The 26,046-nt window shown below is 39.7% G+C and overlaps 1 protein-coding gene across 1 annotated transcript; it reads right to left on the minus strand.

Annotated features, from left to right (window-relative positions):
* Positions 1 to 1,140: 1,140 nt before the first annotated feature.
* On the minus strand, positions 1,141 to 25,923 carry SPCS2 (signal peptidase complex subunit 2). The gene is made up of 5 exons (XM_059929459.1): positions 25,770 to 25,923; positions 13,577 to 13,660; positions 12,815 to 12,975; positions 8,118 to 8,252; positions 1,141 to 2,033 (listed from the first exon to the last, which is right to left on the minus strand). The coding sequence occupies exons 1-5, from the start codon at positions 25,881 to 25,883 to the stop codon at positions 1,847 to 1,849; spliced, it is 681 nt and encodes a 226-aa protein (XP_059785442.1). The 5' UTR covers positions 25,884 to 25,923; the 3' UTR covers positions 1,141 to 1,846.
* Positions 25,924 to 26,046: the final 123 nt, after the last annotated feature.

Here is a 26,046-nt window from a genome sequence, read left to right on the forward strand (position 1 = left end):
ATAACATTAGACGCTGTCCGTGGGGACAGGATATTTTACAAAAAATATTGTGGTATTAGCAGTTTCCCCAGATAACTTCATCAGGGAGACAAGGTTTGGGTCAGGGAAGGGGTGTCTAGCCAGGAGTGGTAATATGACAGAGAGTTGGTGAGAGAAAGCTCTCAATTGAGTGGGAACTTGGACCCAGAGAAAAATACAACTTGTGTGTATTCAAAGGACCTTTTGCATTTTCTTCCATTCCATTTGCTTGTTCTGAAGCAAAAAGATTGTTTCTAAAAATACATACAGCACCAATTGTCAAATACACATTAGCAGCTCAAATTTGCAAATAATGAAAAACACAGCTGTCTTTCCCCACTCTCCTCAGCAGTCTTAAATACTTGGAAGACCTAAGTTCTTCCTCGGCAGGTGTGAGGAGTTGAGTCAAGAGGAAAATGTGATGGATGTCAGGGGGAGAGGAAACTAGAAGCTCAGAGAATTACACGGCCTACCCAAGGTATATGGAAACAGAGTATAGAATCCAAGGCTTCAACTCCCTGTCTAGTGATGTTCTGCAGTCCCCTACTGCGTGGTGCTAAATAGGGCAACATTCCCAAGTAAAAGAGGAAAATGTGATAACTGGGATTTCTTATAAGCTGATTACAGTTTTAGGTACCAGGCTCAGCTGGAATTGTATTTATGTAAGACTAGAGGGACAATATCCCTATAGGTCACAGGATCTGGGCAACTGCCCAGTTCTTCTCTGACCATAATGGGAAAATACTCGAAACGGTGCTGCTCACAACTCTGGAGCCAGACACAACAGGTTCAAATCCCAGCTCTAACGTTAGCCATGTGACAAATTATTCAATTTTTGTGCCTCTGTTTCCTCATCTATAAAATGGGGATAATATCAGTACCTACTTTCTTGGGACAGTTGTGAGCACTAGTGAGTTAATACATGTAAAGTACCTGGAACACTACCTGGCACAAAGTAAGTACTGAGTGTCATTACTGTTATCACTGGAAAGCTAGCAGTTCCTCACCTACAGGTTCTCAGGGGCCTCTGACCAGTGAAACAGCCTAGAAACAAAAGGAACCTATAGCAGTAAGACTGTTAACATGCGCTGCTCTGTTCCTTCCATTAAGACTATGACTCCATTTTTTCACATCTTCTTTCCTTTTATTGAAAAAAATTTTAGAAAATGGCAGTTGATAAAGGGTACAAACAAATCAACAGGGATATACTAGTGGAAAACATAGACAAAATAAAACTAAAAATGCCATTGGCTTCTTTAATTGGTTAAGAGCACAAAATGTAACAGGCAGAAAGTCTCTTTTAAACAAATTAAAAAGCTGTGGGTTTTTTTCCCCCAATTCTCCCCAAGTCAGATATATACACACCCACAAAAATGGTGTGTGAAGGAAAACTGTCATACACAAGAAGTTGTACCCTGAATTAAGGGAAACAGCTGTTGAAATGGGAATTAACACAGTAAAGTCAGCAACAGGTTAACAATTTAAAAAACTGAGTCTTCAAATGCTGCATGGCACAAAACTATACTATATAAAGTACTGCTAGGTATGAAGGAGGAAGTCTGTACGGTTTTTAGCAAAAATGCTTTTCCAGAAAAGCAAATCAAAACAATGCAATCAGCAGACCAAAGAGGCTACAGCTAGATATCAGAGCTACAACTTCTCATATCTGAGCTAGAAAATTCTATTTATACAGAATGGACTAAAATTTCAAGACAAAACGGACATTTTTTACATTTCTTACTTTATCCATATTAAGTTCTCTGTTTCTTTCTCCCTCACCCCTCAATTCAGCATGATCCAGCCAAAAGATGGCTGCTTTTAGAAGTGGCTATTTTATTTTTCTTTCTGTGGCAAGACTGTCATGAAGCCTGGATATCTCAGGCTCATATGCATCCATGACCAGGGTCCCGCTGTGGTCAAAAAACTTCGCAATGGACTTGGTGAACTCGGCTTCCCGTTGCTGCTTTGTTCTTCCACTGATGAAGGTCAGCTTCAGAGTGTATTTGTCATCGAACCTAAGCAAAGATAACAAATCAAAAACCAAACACAGACATTCAGCCAGTAACAACAGAGCACCAAGTGTTTTTGAAAAATAGGGCTGAGCTGGCTACCAGTGATATAGGGAACATACAGCATTATCCTTTCCAGAAAAAAAAAAAAAAATTCCAGGGCACCTTTAGGATAGAAGTTCTGGTTCATAGGCGTTGCCATGTCTTCCCTGATTTAATTACTGTGTGCCTCCTTTACCTTGTCATAGATTGTTAAACCACACGGACCATCTTCTCTTCACTGCTGGCCTTTGCTTCGTTGTTATGCTAGAAGGGTATTCCTAGTAGACACTTTTCTCCAGTCTCACCTGATTAGTGAGACTAATTTGTCTATAGCAAACGTTCCCATTTGTTAAGTTCATACTTGGGCATGAACTTTTCTGGGAAAACCTTCCCAAACTGGGTTAGATGTCTTGCCTTTGTCATCCATGCACCATCAATTAATAGTCAACCCGAATACTGAGTGCCTATCATCTGCTAGGTCTAATGACAGGCTCCTTTGCTGTCAGTGAAATTACCTATTGAAATGATAATTACGTATTTTTGGTCTTCACTAGTCTCAGGGATTCTTTTTTTTTTTTTTTTTAATTTTCACGTATCACTTGTGAAATTTATTTTTTTAATTTTTTGGCTGCACCATGCAGCATGCGAGATCTTCCCTGACCAGGGATCAAACCTGTACCCCCTACATCAGAAACACGGAGTCTTAACCACTGGACCAACAGGGAAGTCCCTGTCTCAGAGATTCTTGAGGGCAAGGATTTTGTCTTATTTTCTATTCTTAGCTTGGAGTTTGTTGGGCAATCAAATTTTTATTGATAAATGAAGAACCCTTGTTTTCACAGATGTTCCCCAATTCCAGGCTGCTCAGTCCTTGTTCCCTGTAATCAATCTAGCTCCAGGTTCTACCCTGATCCCAGGCCAGGGATATCTTTTACTACATGAACTCCAGAGATCCCTTAGCTACCTACACCTTAAGGTATCTTGAAGGCTTTTACTATCTCTACTCATTCAAGAGGGTTTATAACATCAACCCCTGGCAGGCTGACATTTCTCCCCGCAACTCCACCTGTTTCTGTCTCCATTTAATTAGGGCATATTCGGTGGACTGTCAGGCTGGTATTATCTTCAGAGGAAGCAGAGGCTTGAGCCTCTGCTTTTTTCTGCATGTTTAAAACAGGAAAAGCACCATCTACTTTTCAGGATCACTGTTATGGTTATAACAGTGCCTATCATTAACCAGTGCTCAAAAAAAATCATAGCTCAATAAATTGTTGTCTAGCCAGTTACTTCCAACCTGGATAGCCAGGAGTAAAGGTCCCTGAATATTTTCGACACCTCAAAAATTTTTCTCAAGCTCTGATCAACTGCTGCTAACTGATATCACAGTAATTTTTGGACTTTCGAGCCCAGTTCCATGGCTCTGATGGCAGGACACGATCTAATGCATTTTTTAAAAGTTACTCATTAATTCAACAAATATTTATTCAGGACCAACCATATATGTCAGGCAGTTTTGGATGCGAAGGATATACATCAGTGAACACAACAGACAAATCTGTCTTTGAGACTTTTATTTTGCTGTGTGAGGGAACCAACAATAAAATAAAAATTATGATATTCTTTTAAATATGGAAAGTCTTCACTAAGCAGATGTTTGAGCAGAGCCTAAAGAGGTAAGAGAACAAGCTATCTGGAAAAAGAATATTCCAGGCAGAGGACACAGTAAATGCAAAGGCCCTGAAGCAAGCACGTGCCCAGAATGTCTGAAGAACAGAAAGGAGGCCAATGCAAACAGAATGGAGAGGGAGAGGATAAAAGCCACAGGAGATGCGGAGTGTGTGTCCATGGGTGTGGGGCTGCAGAGAACAGATAAGCATGGACTTCTAAGCTATGCTTAGGATTTCGGTCTTTCTCTACGTGAGAGGATTTTGCGCTGAGGATTGAGTTGATCTGCCTGATGTTTTAAAAGGATCATTCTGCCCACTGTACTGGAAAGAGACTGTGGGCAGGGAGAGCAGCTGCAGAGGTCCATTAGGACATTATTACAGTAACCTAATTGAGAGATGATGGCCGCAGTGGAGACAGTAAGTGGTTAGAATGAATATAATTAGAAGGTAGAGCTGACAGAATTTGCTGACAACCTATTCAAAGGATTGAGATAGAGGAGTCAAAATGATTCCAGAGTTCTGGTCTGAGTAACTATAAGGATGGAGCTGCCATCTATTTAGATGGGGAAAAGCAGGTTTAGGTAGGGGATAGCAGAGTTAGGTTCTGGATATGTTAATTTTGAGATGCTTTTTAGGATCCAATGTCAAACAGAAAGCTGGGACATAGCTGGAGTTTGGAGAAGGTCTAGGATGAAAATACAGATTTAGAGATCTTCATCATTATAGATGGTATTTAAAGACCTGAAAGTTTGGATAAGATTACACATAGTAAGTGAATATAGACAGAGAAGAGCTGCTAGGAACGAGCACTAGTGGCATTTCAAATTCAGAGACAGGGGATAATGAAGAATCACAGAGGGCTCTAAGGAACAGAGACACTAAGATAAGAAGAAAATCAGAAGATTACGGTATCCTACAAGCCTAGTTTAAAAAAAAAAAGTTTAACAAGGAGAGAGTGATCCACTGTTCAAATGCTGCTGACAGGTCAAATACAATGAGGAAAGAGAAGTGAAGATAAGCAAATCCAAGAGATGATGGGAGAAGAAAAAAGGGGAGCAGAGAAATGAGAAGACCATGTGAGGAGAATATGTGAAAAGAAAAACAACTTTTTCAGGTGGGAGAAATTACAACATATTTGTATGCCAGAAAGAATAACCAAGCAGAGAGGGAAACATCAAGTAAATGAGAAGGGATAGAATCTAGTGGACAAATGGAGAGGAGGCTTCAGATAGGAACTGAGAAGGAAGGTAGAGTATGATGAGCACTGTGAGTGGGTAACGATGGGAGAATTCTGACTGCTGCTATCTTCCCGGAAACAAAAGAAGCTGAGAGTGAAATGGGGGAGGAGGGCAAGAGGTTTGAAGATAGAGAAGAAGGTATGAAAGATCCTCTAGGACAGTGAGAGAGTAACCGCACTACAGAAATGCCACGGAATCTAAGCTAGGTAAGGAGGAAGTGAGACAATGAAGAGAAGAGGACCAGGGAAAAGGTGGCAGGCTCAATGGATTATGGATGCCACTGGGGCTGAAGAACTGTTCGGACAAGAACAAGAAGGAGATAAACTAGAAAAATATAAAGCAATGGTCAAAGAGTGGGATACTTAAAAATGAAATTATTGAAGGTAATTAGTTATCAGTAATAGCAAGATCTAGGGTATGTCCAGGGAAATAATTATTTAAGACATGGCAGAAAACAAGATAATCAGAAGAGAGGAAGTAAAACTAAGAGGCCAGAGTACTGGAATAATCATCTACTTGGATACTGAAATCATCAATCAAGCCTTCTGAAAGGAGCTATGTTAAAGAGAGTGCCAATGAGCCAGGAGCCATCTCTAAGGAAAGAGGAGTGAGCCTGTATTTCACTACAACAAGAAGGAACAGAGGTGGCATATTTCCTTTCCACAGGCACCAACAATATGGCAGTTGGTAAAAGTGAGCAGTGAATGTGGAAAAAAATCAGAACCCTCATATACTGCTAGTGGAATTGTAAAATGGTGCAGTTGTTTTGGAAAACAGTCTGGCAGTTCCTCAAGCAATTAAAAAAGAGTTACCATATGATCCAGCAATTCCTCTCCTAGGTATATTATATGAGAATTTGTCCACACAAAAACTTGTACATGTGCATGTTCATAGCAGCATTATTCTTAAAGGCCAAAAGGTGGAAATGACTCAAAGGTCCCTCAACTAATAAACGGATAAACAAAATGTGGTATATCCATGCAATGGAATATTATTTGGCATAAAAAGGCATGAAATATTGATAAGATGGCTGAACCTTGAAAACATTATGCTAAGTGAAAGAAGCCAGTTACAAAAGATCACGTATTACACGTGATTCCATTCATATGAAATAAACGGAACAGGGAAATGTATAGAGTAGACTAGTGGTTACTTCAGGTTGGGAGAATGAGGGGATAGGGAGATGATTGTTAAAGGGTACAGAGTTTCTTTTGGAGAGGATAAAAATGTTCTAAAGTTGACTGTGGGGGACTTCCCTAATGGCGCAGTGGTTAAGAATCCGCCTGCCAATGCAGGGGACACGGGTTCAAGCCCTGGTCCGGGAAGATCCCACGTGTTGCAGAGCGACTAAGCCTGTGCGCCACAACTACTGAGCCTGTGCTCTAGAGCCCACAAGCCACAACTACTGAGCCTGCGAGCCACAACTACTAAAGCCCACGCGCCTAGAGCCCGTGTTCTGCAACAAGAGAAGCCACCTCAATGAGAAGCCTGCGCACCGCAATGTAGGGTAGCCCCCGCTCTCTGCAACTAGAAAAAGCCTGCGCACAGCAACGAAGACCCAATGCAGCCATAAATAAATAAATAAATAAATAAATAAATAAATAAATAAATAAATAAAAGTTGACTGTGGTGATGGTTGTAAACATCTTTAAAAACACTAGAAACCACTGAACTTCTTTAAATAGGTTAACTATGGTATGGGAACTATATTTCAATAAAGCTGTTTAAAAAATACTTAAGTCAGAATGTAAATAATGAAATCAAGATGTTGCTAGGGTCTAGAATTCTGCAACTCTGCTTTAGGGGCCTGGCACAGGTGCAGATTTATGACAGCTGAGACCAAAATGGCAGCTATGAGTCCTGCCAGGAGATAAGAACTCAGGTGCAACATCAGAATGAAGGTCTGCTTCTCCTTACAGATATCTCCACAAGTTGGTAATGAGAGGCTGTTTGGCGTTGATGCTATACTTACCTTCATATATGTGAGTAACTGTACTTAAAATTTGAGAGCCTGCTATGTGCTAGGAACTATACCGTGTGTTTTTAGGATAGTGACTGAGAGCATGAGTTCAGATGTGGGCTAAATTCACTTTTGGGCGCTATAACCCTGGAATAATTCATTAAACCCTTTGGGCCTGGGTTCTTATCTTTAAAATGGGTTGTTCTAAGGTTTAAATGAGACAGTGCAGTTGCCACAATACCTAGTATATAGTAAATGCTTAACAGATGCCATCTCTCATAATGCTTGGTATACAGTTGACCCTTGAACACTATGGGGCGGGGGGAGGGTGTTAGAGGGTATTAGGGGTGTTGATGCTCTGCGCAGTTGAATATCCATGTGTAACTCATAGTCACTCCTCCATATAGGTGGTTCCTCTGTATCCACAGTTCCGAATCTGCAGATTCAACCAACTGCAGATTGTGCAGTACTTCAGTATTTACTATTGGGGAAAAAAAGCCCATGTATAAGTGGACCCACGCAGTTCAAACCCCTGTTGTTCAAGAGTCAACTATATATACCAGTTGGCATCCTCACAAAAACTGTATGAGTCATTTTTTACTCTATTAAAGCTCAAATAGTTTACCTGTATACCAAAAGTCACACAGCTAGAAAGAGACAAGCTGGAATTTGAACCCAGTTCTAGATACCTAGAAAGACCTGAGGTGTCAGCTGCACAAAGTTACACCCATTGCTGACTGCATTGTGCTTCTCTGAGTTGCCCAGTGCATTGTTTCAGAGATTCCTGATTGCACAGACTGCAGTCAGGATCACAGATGACATAGAAGCTAACAGGGTTCTTCAAAGACAACTGACTTCATACCTTTGGCCTTTACAGTTACATATATAGTTTATAGTTCTGCTCTCTAATTGGCTCAGTTTATTGGCCACAAGGAAAAAGAATCATTCTTTATTCTTCCACCAACGTACTTTCTCCCACAGTTTATCCTCAGAGCACTTCTGTGATAATGGAATCTCAGAAGTGCAATACTAAGGAAAACCTTCTAGTTCACAATCCTTTCTTCATTTTATATGACTAGCACTATGATCTGCAAAGAGTAGGCATACAATAGTCTGTTGATAATGATTAACACGCAGAGAAAACCCAACATCAGGATTTAAGAATCTGTGAGGATAGTCATACCTTTTGAGACTGGATGACAGCTGCCAAATATCATCAGGATCCATCCCTGTGGGATCTTTCCTGTGGGCCACGAGAAAGATGCTCTTCTCCTTATATGAGGTATAAATGGTCAGGATCCCCATCATCACAAAATAGGTTCAGATAAAGTTAAGGGGAAAATACACAAACATACACACAAAAGAGAAATAACACAAACTGACAAGCAAGGGCTACAAAAACTTTCATAATGATAGTCCTAAAGAAGACAGTTTTGTCTTGCTATAAAAACACTGAAAATTTAACTATTTCATTTTCATCCTTATGTTTATGCAAGAGAAGCAAGGCTCTCTCTGGTTAGTTCTGCAAAGAACATCTCAAAAAAGAAGAAAGGAAAAAGGTACAGGGCATAAATCAGCTCTCATCTTTTCTGTTCAAGGACAACATATATAAAGAGATCCTCCAACCTAGTTTGTCAAGACTTGTGCTTATTTCTCCATACAATACAAAACCAATAATCACAGTGGATTTGACCACACTCAACCAATTCCAAGGGTCATTAAAAGAGGAAAACTGACTTCAAATTAGTTTACTATAAGAGTCTCATGCTCTACCAAATGAGCTAGCTGGGTGACTACCACAATTTAGTTTACTATAAGGACAATTACTTCCTCCATACATGTAGGCTTATTATTATACTCAGTTTTTGACAGTATTAACTATCATACTTGAGTACCTGTGTGCCAGAAACTGGCATAAGAGCTTTGTGTACATGTGTCATTTAAATTTTATGAAAGGGACAGGCAGGAAAGTACAGTACAAAGTGTATGAGCTTTGGAGTAAAGCAATCCTAGATTTGAACTCTGGCTTTTAACCAATGTAACCTTGACAAATTACTCCTTATCCCAAGGCTTAATATTGTCACCTCTAAAATGGGGATAAAACTGACTTTTTAGAATTGTCATGAGATTTAGTGATGGTATATATATTTTTAGTGTACACCACACAGAAGACATTTATAATGGTACTATTATTATGTATAAAAATGACGTGATTATAAAAATGGCAAGATCTTGTTTTGTTTTAAACAAATATAATCAAACAAATGAAATTCCATCAAGGCCATTCTCTTGGGAGGCCATATAACTATAATAAGGTTGCTGTCATTGTTCAAACATCTTTGGAACTCTTTTGAGAACTGTCTCTAGAACCTATGGCATATTCTTTTGAACTGCCTTAATAGTGAAAAAGTTCATACTGGGATGATTTATCTGATACTGTAAGCAGTCAAGGTGCAAATTCTGTGACTATGATTTGAGATCAATTTGGATAATACCACTTTTGATCAGAACCTGCTTCATTCAATGGCTTTCTAACTGCCTCTGAAGAAAAATCCCCAAAGTGGAATTTTTAGAAATATTTCAGGTAGTGGTAAGATTGTTATGAAAAGTAAACTGCCTACCAAAATGATCTGTTTTCAACAACTAGTACATAGCAGTACATAGCAGACATGCAATAGCACGAGGTGGCTATTTAGAATGAGGTAGTCCTATTTAGAATGAGGTAGTCCTATATATACTAATATGGAAAGACATTCAATATATTTTTTAAGTTAAAAAGAAAAGTTCAGTATGTATAGATTGACTTGGGGAGGAAGGAGTGGGGACCACAAGAAAACTATCAACATATTTAACTTTATATTCTAAATATAGTATAAAATCTCTCATTTGATCTTTATAATAATTCTAAGTGTGTACTACTCATATTTATAAGTAAGCAGCATTCAAACAGTCTCCAAAAAGTAATTATCACGAAAACAACTTGAAATTTCAAACCCAGGTTCTCTAGCTGTTACACAAGCCACACCTATACCTCATGCTCAGTAACTCCCAGTCTAGCCCCTCAGCTTCAAGGAAACCTGACACAGATCTGAACCTCCAAAATCTGATCCTTTCCTAAAACAGGTATACCTTGGAGACATTGCGGGTTTGGTTCCAGACCACCACAATAAAGGAGTGTCACAATAAACTGAATCACACAAATTTTATGGTTTCCCAGGGCATATGAAAGTTATGTTTACATATACTGTAGTCTATTAAGTGTGTAGTAGCATTATGTCTAAAAAAAACAATGTACACACCTTAATTAAAAAAGACTTTATTGCTAAAAAATGCTAACCATCATCTGAGCCTTCAGCGAGTAGTAATCTTCTTGCTGGTGGAGGGTCTTGCCTCAATGTTCAGATGGCTGCTGACTGAGCAGGGTGGTGGTTGCTGAAGGCTGGGGTGGCCGTGGCAGTTTCTTAAAATAAGACAATGAAGTTTGCTGCATTCATTGACTCTGCCTCTCATGAACGACTTCTCTGTAGCATGCAGTGCTATTTCATAGCATTTCACCCACAGAACTTCTTTCAAAATTAGAATCAATCTTCTCTCAAACCCTGCTGCTTTATCAACTAAGTTAATGTAATATTCTAAATCCTTTGTTGTCATTTCAAAAATCTTCACATCTTCACCAGAAGTAGATTCCAGCTCAAGAAACTACTTTCTTTACTCATCCACAAGAAGCAACTCCTCATCTGTCAAAGTTTGATCATGAGATTGCAGCAATTCAGTCACACCTTCAGGCTTCACTTCCAATTCCAGTTCTCTTGCTGTTTCCACATCTGCAGTGTCTTCCTCCACTGAAGTACTGAATCCCTCAAAGTCATCCATGAGGGATGGAATCAACTTCTTCCAAACTCCTGTTAATGTTTGATATTTTGTCTGCTTCCCATGAGTCACAAATGTTCTTAATGGCATCTAGAATTGTGAATCCTTTCCAGAAGGTTTCAATTTACTTTGCCCAGATCCATCAGAGGAATCACTATTTATGGCAGCTACAGCATTACAAAGTGTATTTCTTAAATAATAAAACCTGAAAGTTGAAATTACTCCTTGATCCATGGGCTGCAAAATGGATGTCATGTAGCATGCATGAAAACAACATTAATCTTGGTGTACATGTCCATCAGAGCTCTTGGATGACCAAGGGCATTGTCAATGAGTAGTAATATCTTGAAAGGAATCTTTTTTTCTGAGTAGTAGATCTCAGCAGTGGACTTAAAATATTCAGTAAACTATGTTGTAAGCAGATGTGCTGTCATCCAGGTGTGCCGGTGCCCAGACTTTGTTGTTCCATTTATAGAGCACAGGCAGAGAAGATACAACATAATTCTTAAGGGCCCTAGGATTTTCAGAATAGTAAATGAGCAAGGACTTCAATTTAAAGTCACCAGCTGCATTAGCCTCTAACAAGTGAGTCAGCCTGTCCTTTGAAGCTTCTCTCTAGCTATGAAAGTCCTAGATGGCACCTTCTTTCAATATAAATCTGTTTCACCTACACTGAAAATCTGTTGTTTAGTATATATAGGCACCTTCATTAATTATCTTAGTCAGATCTTCTGGGTAACTTGCTGCAGCTTCTACATCAGCACTTGCTCTTTCACCTTGCACTTTTATGTTATGGAGATGGCTTCTTCCCTTAAACCTCATAAGCCACCCCATGTTAGCTTCAAACTTTTCTTCTGCAGCTTCCTCACCTCTCTCAGTCTTCTTGGTATTGAAAAGAGATGGCACCTTATTCTGGATTAGACTTTGGCTTAAGGGAATCTTGTAGCTGGCTTGATCTTCTATTCAGACCACTAAAACTTTCTCCATATCAGGATTAAGGCTGTTTCATTTTCTTATCATTCATGTGTTCACTGGAGTAGCACTTTCAATTTCCTTCAAGAACTTCGGCTTTGCATTCACAACTTGGGTAACCGGCACAAGAGTCCTAGCTTTTGGCCTATATCGGCTTTCAACACACCTTCCTCACTAAGCTTAATCATTTCTAAGCTTTTGATTTAAAGTGAGAGACATGTAACTCTTCCTTTCACTTAAACTCTTAGAAGCCACCGAAGGGTTATTAATTGGCCTAATTTCAATATTGCTGTGTCTCAGGGAATAGGGAAGGCCCAGAGGAGGGAGAGATGGAGAGATGGCTGGTCTGGAGCAGTCAGAACACACACAACATGTATCAATTAAAATGTTAGTTGTCTTACATGGGTGTGGTTTGTGGTGTCTCGAAAAACAATTACAATAGTAAAATCAATGATCACTGATCACAGATCACCATAACAAATATAAGGATCATGAAAAAGTTTGAAACATTGTGAGAATTACCAAAATGTGACAGAGATACAAAGTGAGCAAATGCTGTTGGAAAAATGGCGCCGACAGACCTGCTCAACACACAGGGTTGCCAAAAACCTTCAATTTGTAAAAAAAATAATGCACTATCTATGAAGCACAATAAAGCAAAGTGCAATAAAGTGAGGTATACCTATACCCTGGAATGAGTGGCTTGAAGCAACCTGGTCTAATGGGTTAAGTTCTAGGCTAGAAATGAGAAGAGCTGGGTCTCACTATTCCTTTGTGTTTTCCTATTAGGTGCTCACACTTGGATTATAACCTCTACATTAATAACTAAACAGAATCAAAGATAAAATAACTGCACTGAATCTAAAATATCAATGATAATTATGACATAAATTTACAGATGCTCACATTTCATAATGTTAAATCCTAACATGAGCAGGCCCCAAGATGAAAGTTTGCTTTTTGTAAGGAGCAGAGAAGAGTATCAGTAGGGATTTTAAAAAACTGTCAGTTGAAAACAAACCCGAGCTTAAAGGATATGATATAACGCACAAAGCCAAAACAGGTTTGGACTCTGGAAAGGGGTGCATATAATCCCAAATCAAAGCCACTATGGCGAAGAAACAGGAGATGGTACAGATGGTGAGGCGACCGTCAATTAGACCAAAATTCTCCACATACTTGTACTTTTCCAGAAGTACCTAGTGAGAAGAAGAAGGAAGCAAGCTAATAGGAATACCTCCCTCTTTGTATCTGCTTTTATTCTTAATTTCCATGATGAAAGTTATGTTAATCATATAAATGACCAAGTTGTTATCTCCAATCAGAATTTTGCCACTCCGAGCAAAAAAAAGATTCAACCTGTTTACAAAGATCCCAGAGAAAAAGTTCATCAACTTCTCATACATTTTTTTTTTTAAAATCCTCATCTTCCCTAGAATGAAGCTAAACTTTTCTTTTCCCTTTTAAAATACAGAGATGACCCATCATGGCTGAATGTCCTATATTCCCTCAACCCTCTTGCCTCTAGGCTAATTAACCTCAAAAATGATAGATTACCAGCTTTCTGGAATTCAAAAATTAGAGACTCTGAAGAGAAATTTGAGGTAACTAACAATTATATTTTAACACCTGTTCCCCTATATACAGTGTAAGGATTTTAGAAAATGCTTTCTGGTTCAATTCGTAACACTGAAAACTAAAGTCATTCTAAGTCATAGAAGGAAAAAACCCTGCAAGAGATGTGCCATCAGCTGTATACATACTAACAGGCTCCCCGCTCCCCACCCCCAAAGAAAGTACCTTTTTGGCAGAATCATCCAAAGAATTTTTCACAGCTGATCCATCCCATTTGTCAATTTTTACAGGCTTATCATCAATCTTCCACTGTAAAAACAAACAGATAAGTTGTGCGTTAAGAGATATGGCATCTTACTAAAAGTAAAATGAACTACTTCCTTAAGAGCATTCTCAAGTATATATAACATTTATTCTCTCTTCTGATGTTGGACAGCTAAAAGACAAGACACTTGAAAATGAAGTTGAAGGAGACTAGGTCACTAGAATCAGGTGGTACTCACATGATGTTGCCAGTCTCCATGCTAGAAAGTCAAATGTACAAGGCCAAAACCAGAACACTTACATAGGCTGCAGAGCCTACAGTGTGAACTCAAATATCCCATCCCCATTTTACTAAAATGTGGGAATAGAAAGGAATTGCACTTGTTCATCCTTTCATTCTGTGACCACAAAACCCAGACAATATACATCCATGAACTTTCGGATGCTAACAAAATGACGAAGGTCTCCTTTAATACATTTTTGTCTGCTAACAACTTTTATATTTTATCAGCATGTCTTAACTGTAGGAAAACAGCAAATCCAGTGTAGTCTGTTGGAAAGAACATTTTGAACTGAGTCCTATCACCAGTTAGGTACATGACTTTGTTCTGACTGAGAACAAGTTCAGAGATGCTGCATACGAGAAATAAAGATGGAACAAACATCTGTAAAATGTGAGAAGATTTTAAAGGAGTGTAGAAATATAATTCATCAAACTTAATTTTGTGATTCTATATACTATTACACAAAAAAGAAAAACTATTCTGTGAAGTTTGTTGGGGGAAAAAACATGAACTAAAACGGTCATACCTCAAGTGATTAAAACTCAATCAAGGACTTTCCCCTTTGTGTCTCATAAAAACAAGAATTTTCTTTGAGAAAATTACTAGTGGAAGCATGTTGTAATAATGATTCTCATAGCCTGCCAGCCTACAAATCAAACATGACACTTAATTTTAAAAATACAAATTGAACCAAGAAGAAATTCACAGGCTATCTAGCTAAATAGCTCACTTACACTTAGTTTAGTAAATCCCATTTTGACAATAGCAAGCAAAAGAAAGAACTTGTACAGCCAGAATCCATAACAGAATTTGAATTATTTGTGAATCAAAGTCATTAAAATTTTTTTGGCTCGTTCCAAAAAAAAAAAAATTATGTTCTCATAGAAACCCAGCCACACATCACTACCTGCAGTGCATCACAGAAAAGAAACTTGCCTCTACAATTCAGAGGATAACTTCTTGGCAATTTTGGGGGATAAAACACAGAAGGAGCCATTACAACATGTGCTAAAACAGTCTCAGCTCTAACTCCACTGGTACCTAGAAGGATCTTCAGTAAGTGGAACAGGAACATTTCCAGTGAATTACATAAACAAGAAAGTTTATAATTGATTTCTGAAGAGACAGGAGCATCATCCTTTCTGTGTATATGAAAAACCTTAGCCTATATCAAAGCAAATAGCATCTCTGCTGTAGTACAGAGACACATCTGGAAAAAAGGCAGGAGGATGGACATTTTCTATCATTCTCAAAAACTGCCCATCAACTGAAATGTACGATACTGGTCATGTACCCTCTATTGCTATTCAGGGTATTTAAAAAACTATCTTCTTTTCCTCACTCTTCTTTTCCTCAACCCTAAGTGCAAATTACCTTCCTTTTGTAAGGATGTGGTAACTCTGCACACAATTCTTCTTCCCCTCATTCCCTCCTGTGTATTATAGATATGTGTATATTGAGCATAATCAACAATCACAAGTATTGACTTATTTAGTTGTTATTTGCACCAACATCATATACACACACACACACACACACACACACACACACGGTTTAAAGAGTTCTGTAAGTTATAAAAAAAAAAACAGCAGTCCTGCTTCCCCTCCCCTTAAGACTCTTTCTATTGTCATTTTCCACTCCCCAGAGACAGGCACTAATTTCAACTCCTTTGGCTGATTTTTTGGGTATCCACATCTCTGGGGGGAAAAAAAAAGTTTATATTATTATTTTCAGTTCTCAGCATTAAATCTATTGACTTTTCACCATGAAAGATGAGATTTAACCACTTCATCCCCTGCCACTTTCACATTTATTTTTCCTGCTCCTCCCTCACCATCTTTTTAATATAGTTATAGTAGATCAATATTGATTTGGTCTTATACCTTAGTTTTTGCTAGATCATTATTTGGAGTTTACAATATGACCATAAATGCTATTCACAGATGAGTCATGTATATTAGGATTATTTTTTCTTTCCTGCATAGCTTTTTGCTTTTCTTGGAGCTACTATTGTTTTTGTTGCTGTTTTTACTCATACAACGTATTTCTCACCAATATATTCTCAAATTCTCCCTCAATTGTTTAACTCTCCTTTCAATATTTGCAATCATATTCAGCATTCTGTGAATTTCATCTTCCTGGAGAAATCTCTCTTGGAGCCTTCGGGACTGCTTCAATCTGGGTGGATTTCTTTCCAGTCCTGCTGTATTAACTGTCATCCTGGAATCTCCCTTTACTATGACCGGGGGGTTCCCTTAACCTCCTCTTGGGCTAATTCCCCTTTTCTTAGATACCATGTCTTACTCTTTTCTTGGTTTACCATTCCAGCCCCTGTCCATCATCTCCACCCTCCTCCCGCCACCCAAATTCATAAGTTGAAATCCTAAACCACAATGTGATGGTATTAGGAGGTGGTGCCTCTGGGAAGTTAATTAGGTCATGAGGGTAGAGCCTTCGTGAAAGGGATTAGTGCCCTGATAAAAAGACATGAGAGAACCTGCTTTTACTCTGTTTTAACCATGTGAGGATACAAGAAAGTTGTCTGTAACCAGTTAAGAGGGCTGTCACTAGACTCAACCATTCTGGCACCCTGATCTCAGACCTCCCACCCTCCAAAACTGTGAGAAATAAATTTTGGTTGTTTAAGCTATCTAGTCTATGGTATTTTTGTTAGAGCAGCCCAAACTGACTAGCATCCTCCTTTTACAGATAACACTAAGGGTTTAAGAAATTTGCCCAAGGTGAAAGCTAGGAAGTGGTAAAGCTGGGACTCAATCAAGTTTTCATAATTTCAAAACCTGTGCTCTTTCATTATTCTACACTGCTTCCCACAAAATATAAGGAAAGGAATTATTAGCCATAAAAACAAAAGCACACAGAGCCCTGAAATGACAGCCATACAAAGTATCTTGATTCTTATCTAATAAGTTATAGTTAATAACAAAAAAAAATCTTAAAAAGATTTTAATCTTGAATATGCCAACAAAACCTGCAGGATACAAAATATTTGGAATTTTCCATTTTCCTCCATTTAAAACCAACTGCTATTTGACTGAAAATATAGTTCAAAAAAAGTCCTATCTTAAAGAAATTACTTCCCTGCCACTATCAACATAAAACACTTTATCAAACCAGCACACTGATGCCAGACCTGGATGATGAACCATACACAAAAATTATGCATTTGATGGCTTTGATAGAACATTACAAAGACTTACTTCAGTTATTCTCCACTGCAAATTTGAATAATAAAAAGATTTTAGTAGCAGTGAAAACAGAAGTAAAGTTATACAGTGATAAAGATCTCAGTGGATTGCTTCATAAAGTTCCTTAGCTTGACAACTGGGCAGTAAGACTCAAAGGATTCCTCAATGCACACTGAAGAGATGAAGGATACCAGAAGTGAGCTGTGCCAATGGAAGGACCCTGCTCTGATTTTAAAAGAACTGAACATGGCTCTAAGAAAAATTAATAAACCTTTTTTCTCTCTTCTTTGGTCTCTCTCAGTTTACAAAGTGGATGTAGGCTGCAAAGGGGAAGGTAGTAGGAGATGAGGCACATGACAGAGGGAGCATATTCTAGATGGCCTTATTTACTAGGCTAGGGGACTTGGGACCTTATTCTGAAACAAGCAGTGGAGAATATTTTAAGCAGGTGAACAACACAATCAAACTTATGTTTTTTAAAAAAGTCATTTTTAGTGGCAACCTAGCAGATGGTCTGGAGGGGAGTAAGACTGGAGATAAACACATCAGATGGGGCCTGATTTAGATGCAAGGCCTGAATTAGAGCAGCAGCAAGGGGATGAAAGGGGATTATTTATGAGGTAGAATTGGCAAGACTTAACATCAGACTAGTTACAAGAAACATGAAAGAGAGAAGATAGAGATGACCATTCTACTAGAATTCTGGCTTAGATAACTCTCTGAGCTGTCATATTGTTTTCCAAGAGAAGGAACAGAGGAGGAAAAAGGAGAAATACCCATTTGTATATGATGAGTTTGAGATGTTTAAGCTCTACAGTTACATTGATTTCAGAATTTTCTAAACCAAAATAAGATTATGAAAACTGATGGCAGACTCAGAAGCTGAGATACTTTTTGAGTTGGAAATACGCACCCCTACCTCCCATATGCACTTATTTGGGAAAAGATCAGAAAGCAGTAAGTTTAAAAAAAGGAAAAAATGTTCAATTTGGGGAGCAAACGATGTCTGTCTTGAGAATGCTTACTATCATCTAATTTAGATTCCAATTCAGAAATACCAGGATATCTCAAAGAGAGATATTATAGCTCCTGGCAACATACTTAATCTTCAATTTCCACCTATTTTTTATAAAAATGGGCAAGAAATACTGCAAAGAATATTACTTGCTTAATAGTGGCTTATTATTGGCTACAGTTATCACTGGAGTTAAGTTGGAAGTTAGAAATGACCACACGATAATTATGAGCATGAGTATTAGTGGCAACACCAGAGTAACTGGAGGTAAGTAGACTGGCTGTGGCTACTTAAGTCTAATACACCTAACAGATATCAAAGTGGAGATGACAAGTAAGCATTTAGACATATAAATCTGGGCTCAGAGGAGACGCCCAGGTTGTAAATATAAATGTGGAAGTCATCAACTTAAAGATGGAATTTAAGCCATGACACTGTTTATCTCCTTGGGATGAGTGTACATGGAGAGGGCCAGGGGCTTACTGATATTTACAAGTCAGAAGAAAAAATAACAACAGTAAAGACAGATAAGTGGAGAAGGAGGAAAACCAGGGCACATGGTGTTCTAGAAGCCACATAAAGATAATATTTCAAGAAAGAAGTGATCGATGAGTCAAATACTCAAGGCCAGGTAATAAGAAAAACCACTACTGAGATTTGACAAGACGGAGGTCAGTACAGAGAAATGGTGCAGGCAACAGCTAAAGAAGGGACTTGGGCTGATAGAGGTTGTTAAAACCTTTGATACCACTGTGTATACAGTGGTAAATAGTTTAAAAAAATAATAGTTTGAAGCTTTAAAGGTTACTCAATAAACCCTGTAAAAATAAAAAGAATGTTTTTAAAATTGAGATCTAATTCACATATAAAACGCACCATTTAAAAATGTACAATTTTGGCCTTCCCTGGTGGCACAGTGGTTAAGAATCTGCCTGCCAATGCAGGGGACACGGGTTCGAGCCCTGGTCTGGGAAGATCCCACATGCCACGGAGCAACTAAGCCCGTGCACCACAACTACTGAGCCCACGCGCCTAGAGCCCGTGTTTTGCAACAAGAGAAGCCACCACAATGAGAAGCCCGCGCACTGCAACAAAGAGTAGCTCCCGCTCACCGCAACTAGAGAAAGCCCATGCAGCAACGAAGACCCAACGCAGCCAAAAATAAATAAATTTATTTTAAAAAAATAAAAATGTACAATTCAGTGGTTTTTATTATAGTCACAAGGTTGTGCAATCATCACCATCTAACTCCAGAACATTTTCATCACCCCCAAAAGAGACCCTATTCCCATAAGCAGTCACTCCAATTACCACCACCCCACCCCCAGCCTTGGCAATCATTAATCTACTTTCTGTTTGCATGGATCTGCCTATTCTGGACATTTCATATCTATGGAATCATATAATATGTGGCCTTTTGTGACTGGCTTTTCTCACTTAGTATAACATCTTCAAGGTTCATCCATGTTGTAACGTGTGTCAATATTTCATTCCTTTTTATGGCCAAATAATGTTCTACTGCATGGATATACCACACTTTTATGGGTTGCTTCCACCCTTTGGCTATTGTGAATAATGCTGCTACGATCATGTGTACAAGTTTTTGTGTAGACACACATTTTCAATTCTCTTGAGTTTATAACTAGGAGTGGGATATACTGAGTCATATGGTAACTCTTCTTAACTTTCATCATTTTACATTTCCATCAGAAATGTAGGAGGATTCCAATATCACCACATCTTCACCAATAATGGTTATTTTTCTTATTTTATTATAGCCATACTACTGGTATCTCATTGTGTTTTTTTTTTAATTTTGAACAATTTACCAGCCATTATTGTAATCTGTTTTTTTTTTTAATGATAGTATTTTTTTAAAATTAATTAATTTATTTATTTTTGGCTGTGTTGGGTCTTCATTTCTGTGCAAGGGCTTTCTCTAGTTGCGGCAAGCGGGGGCCACTCTTCATCGCGGTGCGCAGGCCTCTCACTATCGTGGCCTCTCTTGTTGCGGAGCACGGGCTCCAGACGCGCAGGCTCAGTAGTTGTGGCTCACGGGCCCAGTTGCTCCGCGGCATGTGGGATCTTCCCAGACCAGGGCTCGAACCCGTGTCCCCTGCATTGGCAGGCGGACTCTCAACCACTGCACCACCAGGGAAGCCCCTCATTGTGGTTTTGATTTGCATTCTCTAATAGCTAATGGTGTTGAGCATCTTTTCATGTGCTTGCTGGCCATCTGTATATCTTCTATGGAGAAATGTCTTTTCACATCCTTTATCGTTTTTTTTGCTTTTTTTAAAATCAATGTTGGGGAAGCAATGACAGGTTCTTTTTTTAAAAAAAATAATTTATTTATTTTTGGCTGCACTGGGTCTTCATAGCTGCACGTGGGCTTTCTCTAGTTGCAATGAGTGGGTGCTACTCTTTGTTGCAGTGTGCAGGCTTCTAATGGCAGTGGCTTCTCTTGTTGTGGAGCACAGGCTCTAGTAGTGCAGCCTTCAGTAGTTGTGGTGCATGGGCTCAGTAGTCGTGGGCTCTAGAGCGCAGGCTTGGTAGTTGTGGCACATGGGCCTAGTTGCTCCGCGTCATGTGGGATTTTCCCGGACCAGGGATAGAACCCATGTCCCCTGCGTTGGCAGGTGGACTCTTAAACACTGCGCCACCAGGGAAGTTCGACATCCTTTATTCTTTTAAAAACTGGTTTGTCTTTTTATTATCGAGTTGTAAGATTCTTTATATAGTTTAGATACTAGACCCTTACCAGATATGATTTGCAAACATTTTCTCTCATGCTGTGGACTGTCTTTCCACTTTCTTGATAATGTCCTTTAACATGAAAAGGTTTTTAATTTTGATGAAGTCAAAAATAATGAGTTTTGAGATGCTTTTAAAGTTTAGTTTGCAAAACAGTATTAAAAGCCTGCATCTTGTTTCTTTAAACACAAACACACATATCACAGTACTGCCATAAGACTGTTCACCCTCTTTGTCAGAGCTGGGTTAGGGTACAGGCATACTACCCTGTTCGAGTCTGGCAAGCTAAGATCCCATCGAAGAGAGCAAAAGAGTACATATGACCTGTCTAAGGACACACGTTGGTGGGTGACAAAGCCAAGGCTTCAGCCTAGGTCTTCCAACCTCAAAAACAGATGCTCTTTCCACTACTACATTAGCTAGCACATGGTCTGCTCCAGTATGAGAGGCAATGTACTAAGTAAGGTAAGAGTACTGGATGAAGAGCTGGGAAGCCAGGTTCTGGAATTGTAACTAACTCACTGTGTGCTCTTGGACAAGTTGCTTCATCTTCCCCTCTCCAACTGTGTCCATGTCTATAAAATGAGGAGGCTGAACACATGAACTTCAAGGTCTCCTCATTATAAACATTTTAGAGAAATCACTATTGATTAAGCAGAATAGTTAAAAACCAAACAAGAAAAAAAACCCTTAGTTCTCAACCTGGATGTAACTGTTAAAATGTAGAGGAAATAAATAAATAAACAGCTATGTGTGAAAACATGCAGCTGTCCAGGCCCCAGCCCCAGAGAATCTGATTCAGGTCTGGGATGAGGTCCAGAAATCTGTATTTTTAACTAAAACCCCACGAGCGTCTGATGTAGACAGTCTTCATATGTTATAAAAAATATTATCTAAGGAAGCTGAAATCCAGAGTAACAAGCTAGTTAGTGGCAGCTATACATGTTTTGCTGAGTGCTTACTATGTGCCAGAAACCACTTTTTAAGGTAAATACTATTATTATCGCCACTTTACAGATGAGGAAACTGAGATACAAAGAGATTTATTAACTTGCCCAAGAACATATATCTGTTAAGTGGCAGAGCAAGGATTCAAAGCCAGCCAGCCAGCCTGGCTCCAGAACCTATGTTCTCAGCTACTAAGGTATAAAAGCTGTACTTTAAGATCAGGTTGACAGTTCAGCCAGGAGACAGAAATCCACGTATGAAGTTAAAAGGGCCTGGATATAACTTCTAGAAAGCATGGTTTAATACCACATGTCAATTTTAATAGCCAAAACAATTTTAATAGCCAAAAGAAATCCAGCCAGGAGACAGAAATCCAACTATGAGGTTAAAAGAATTTGGATATAGTTCTGGAAAGCATGCTTTAATGCCACATGTCAATTTTAATAGCCAAAACAAATAAAGCAAACAATTTTTATAGCCTGCTACGTAGAACAAAATGCTTTGATGTATTTTGGGAAAAATAACTTACTGCAATGATCTAAGTTATTCTGTGATGGAAGCTGGAAGGTTATATTTGCATACCTATCTTTAAGATCAGGAAACTAAAATTGCTTTGTTCTCAAAGTCAGTTTCATAGAAGCAGAAACTCACATCTGCTTAGGGAAAACTACAAGCACATTTGCATCTCTGTTACATTTCTTCACGGCAAGTAAAACCAAAGCTGCAAGACATAAAATAAAAACCCTCCAAAAAATCAAGACAAATCAAATTAAAGAAACTGTAAGGTAACAGCCTCTCATTCCCACAGAGCAAAAGCTTCTCTATTCATTCAGCTCCTGCTCCACTGAGAGTAACATTTTTTCCCCATTTTCTCTTCCACAGTACCCTCAGTTTTCAGACAAATAGAGGCATCATCCTCTAAGGCAGTTTCTGAAGACTGGGGTGGCAGATCTGAAGTTTTTTCTCTGCTAAATTCAATGCTGCAAGTATTTATTCTGGGTTGATCACTATAGAGAACGTCTCATGGGAAACCGGACAAATTGGTAGAACAATATAAAACAGTATGTCATATTAAGTGACAGCTTAATTCCCATGTGCAATAAATGCCAGAGACTTCGGAGGAAAAACAACTCAATGTAAGGCAGAAATGAAGCTCTCCAAGAAAAAGCACCTAAACAGCTCCTGACTTATTTTCTCTCTCCTTGGCCCCTCACTTCTTAGTTAATTCTGCCAAGTGCTCCTTTCTGAGGCGTTTTATCTATCTCTGCTACTCAAGTTAGGGTTCCCCTCACCTTATCATTCTATTTTTATAGCCCTGTACAAAGAACATTTACCAATATTATGACTTAATATTTACAACAAGCCTACAATATGTATGGGCATCCACAATGTACACATAAGGAAATTTAAGTTCAGTGATATCATAACTTATCCAAGACCGTGTAGTTTTTAACATGCTGCACTAGAACTCAAACTTGTCTTTCTTTTTACATTAAACCCCATATAACTAGTATGGTATGAGGCCTTATTAGAATACTTCTAATTTCTACCACTCCAAACTATTTGAATAACTTTTCTAAAACCACTTTATATATTAGGCTCAAAAACCTTCAACAGGCTTCCTTCTTACTTCTACTTCAAGCAATCCATGCCCTTCTTCATCTGATTCTACCTATTTGTCATTACAGGTCTCTTAAAGCAGCGGTGCCCAACCTTTTTGGCACCAGGGACCAGTTTCGTGGAAGACAATTCTTCCACAGACTGTGGTGGGTGCACGGGGAAGGTTCAGGCAGTAATGCGACCGATGGGGAGCGACAGATGAAGCCTTGCTCGCTGGCACCCCATTCCTGCTGTGCGGCCCAGTTCCTAACAGGAACTGGGGGTTGGGGACCCCTGTCTTAGAGAACGGTCAGTCAACTCAGTACCTGAGAAACATCAGGCACCGTGTACCTTTGTTTAAGGACATTCTTAACTGGTATGCCATCTGTCTCTGTCTCTCTCTCAAAATAAGGTCCCAGTTCCACTCTCAAACATGAGGTCTTTCCCTAGGGCTCTCATCCCCTTATCAATTAGATCTCAGGGATCATTCTCTCACTTTAACTTCTGTAAAAAGTACACATGTGAATACCAAATAGTTTTATGTTTAATATTTTGGGTACCTCATGTCCTATACTCAGCTATACTGAGTACTTTCTGACAGTAGGATTCTTGATTTTTTCCTCTGCCATCACACCTCTGTATTAGATACTATAGGTTACAGAGATCATTAACGTATATCATCTCATTTGATTCTCCCCAAAACCCTAATACTTCAGGTGAAGAAAGGGAAGCTTGGTGAGGTTAACTGACTTGCCAGTCTTCATAGTTTAAAACTAGCAGATACGTCCAAGCCCAAATCTTATGACCCCCAAACACAGGTTCTTCCAAAACACACTGATGCCATACACTTTTCAGTAATCACTGCCAATCACTCACAGCCTTAGCAGACTGTCCATGCTTAATGTTTGCTGGTGATGATCCAAGTGGAGCAAAGAGCAAGAGCACTCAATGGGACAGAATGAACATAGGCCGTGAGGTGTTCACCCAGTAGGAAGGCAGGATCTGTGTATGAAAATGACCATCAATTCTCAACACTTTCACATACCTTGGAGCGATTTACCATCCCAACTCCCAGAACATGTTCCTATCTCTTAAAAAGGGTTAAGAGTGTGAGAACCATGTAATTCAAAACCAATGACACCCAAAAAGAGAAGCAAAAAGAGATCCAAACCCCTCGATATGATCATGTATTCATTTCTTAAGCCCCTACCATGTGTTAAGCACAGAGAAGTCTGAAAGCTGTTTCCAATTAAAGTAAACAATCCTGACTATTTACTATGTTAAAGACCCCATGCTTAACATTTCTCATCAAACTGGCTTAGGGCCCTACAATGAGAGAACTGGAAGGAACCTTAGGGTAAAGGCTAAGTCCCTCATTTTACAGATGAGGAAACAAAACACAGGGAGAACAAGCACATTTCAAGGTCACACAGCTAATCAGAGGCACAACCAGTACTAGGACCCAGACCTACACGCAATTGTTTCTCTCAAGATGCTATGCAAAGGGCAAGAGGGGCCAACCCAGGAAAAGAATCTTCCTTTTTTTCTTTTCTTTTAAGCCCTTGTTGTTAGGACCACATTAACACAAACAAACAAAAAACAAAACAAAAAAACACAACTGGATGGGTGGAGAGGGAGAAGAGGTAAACCTGAGCAGGCAGCAAGCTCATGAATACGAGTCACCTAGGGCACTTGGTGGCAGGCGTGACGGGGGAGGGAAGGATGGGGGAGGGTGAAGAGGGAGAGAGAAAAAAAAGATAAATCTTAAAAGCTTCCTGTCAGCGCGTAGGGGAAGTCAATACTCGAAGCTCTGTATTCGGGGTACCGAGATAAAACGCGTAGAAACTTCAGTAAGCAAAAGGCCAAGAGCACTCTGGAATCTGTAGCAGGACGCAAGTGTGGCAGTCGTGATGGGGAGATTGGAGACTAATGACTTCGAACAGCGGCTTTCATTCAGTCAGGATTCACATTGCCCTATCGGTAAAATGGGCACATTCAACAGTGGCCCCCAGCAGCACCAAGGAAAAGCGATGGCCGCACTGAAATGTGAGAATAATCGAATATTCCTAAGAAGCTGTAGTGGCCGGCATTAAGGACCAAACACTTCCGAAAAGAAAAGAAGTCCTAAAAAGGAGAGAGCCCGGGTTTGAGGTGTGTAGGGAGCGGACTACAAGCGCCCGTAGGGCTCCCACGGTGGGCCAGACGAGAACTCCCCCTGGGAAGCCGCAGAAGGGGGGCGAGGATGGGAATGGGGGCGAGGATGGGAATGGGGGCGAGGATGGGAAAGAGGGCTCGCCGCCTCCCGGGCGTCCCCAGGCCTCGCCTGCCCCCAAGAACCGACTTCTCACCTTGTCCAGCAAGCCGCTGCGGCTACTGCCTGTCCCACAGCTGGAACCACTGCCAGCCCCACTACTGCCTCCGCCACCACCGGTTCTCCCTCCCTGAGCAGCCGCCGCCGCCATCTTGCTTGCTTCTGCGTCTCTCTCCCCTCCTACTTGTCCGAAGCCGATTGGCTGGAGCTGACGGCGTGACGTGCCGCGCGGAGTCAATCGGGATCCGTAGTTGGGGCTGGCTGACGCGAGATTGCCAGCGGAAGTGGCCGCGGGGCTTGCCGGAACTTGTAGT

This window comes from Balaenoptera ricei, chromosome 8 (genome assembly GCF_028023285.1).
Source record: "Balaenoptera ricei isolate mBalRic1 chromosome 8, mBalRic1.hap2, whole genome shotgun sequence".
Taxonomy (NCBI): domain Eukaryota; kingdom Metazoa; phylum Chordata; class Mammalia; order Artiodactyla; family Balaenopteridae; genus Balaenoptera; species Balaenoptera ricei.

Bases quoted from the DNA above. Each gene is read 5' to 3' on its own strand.
- SPCS2 (XM_059929459.1), bottom strand. From the start codon at position 25,883: ATGGCGGCGGCGGCTGCTCAGGGAGGGAGAACCGGTGGTGGCGGAGGC. The intron at 12,976-13,576 runs GTACTTTCTTTG...TCTTCTCACTAG, and splicing joins TGGATGATTCTGCCAAAAAG to GTACTTCTGGAAAAGTACAA. The intron at 8,253-12,814 runs ATATCCTTTAAG...CTTTATCTGAAC, and splicing joins TTGGCTTTGTGCGTTATATC to CTATTTTGTGATGATGGGGA.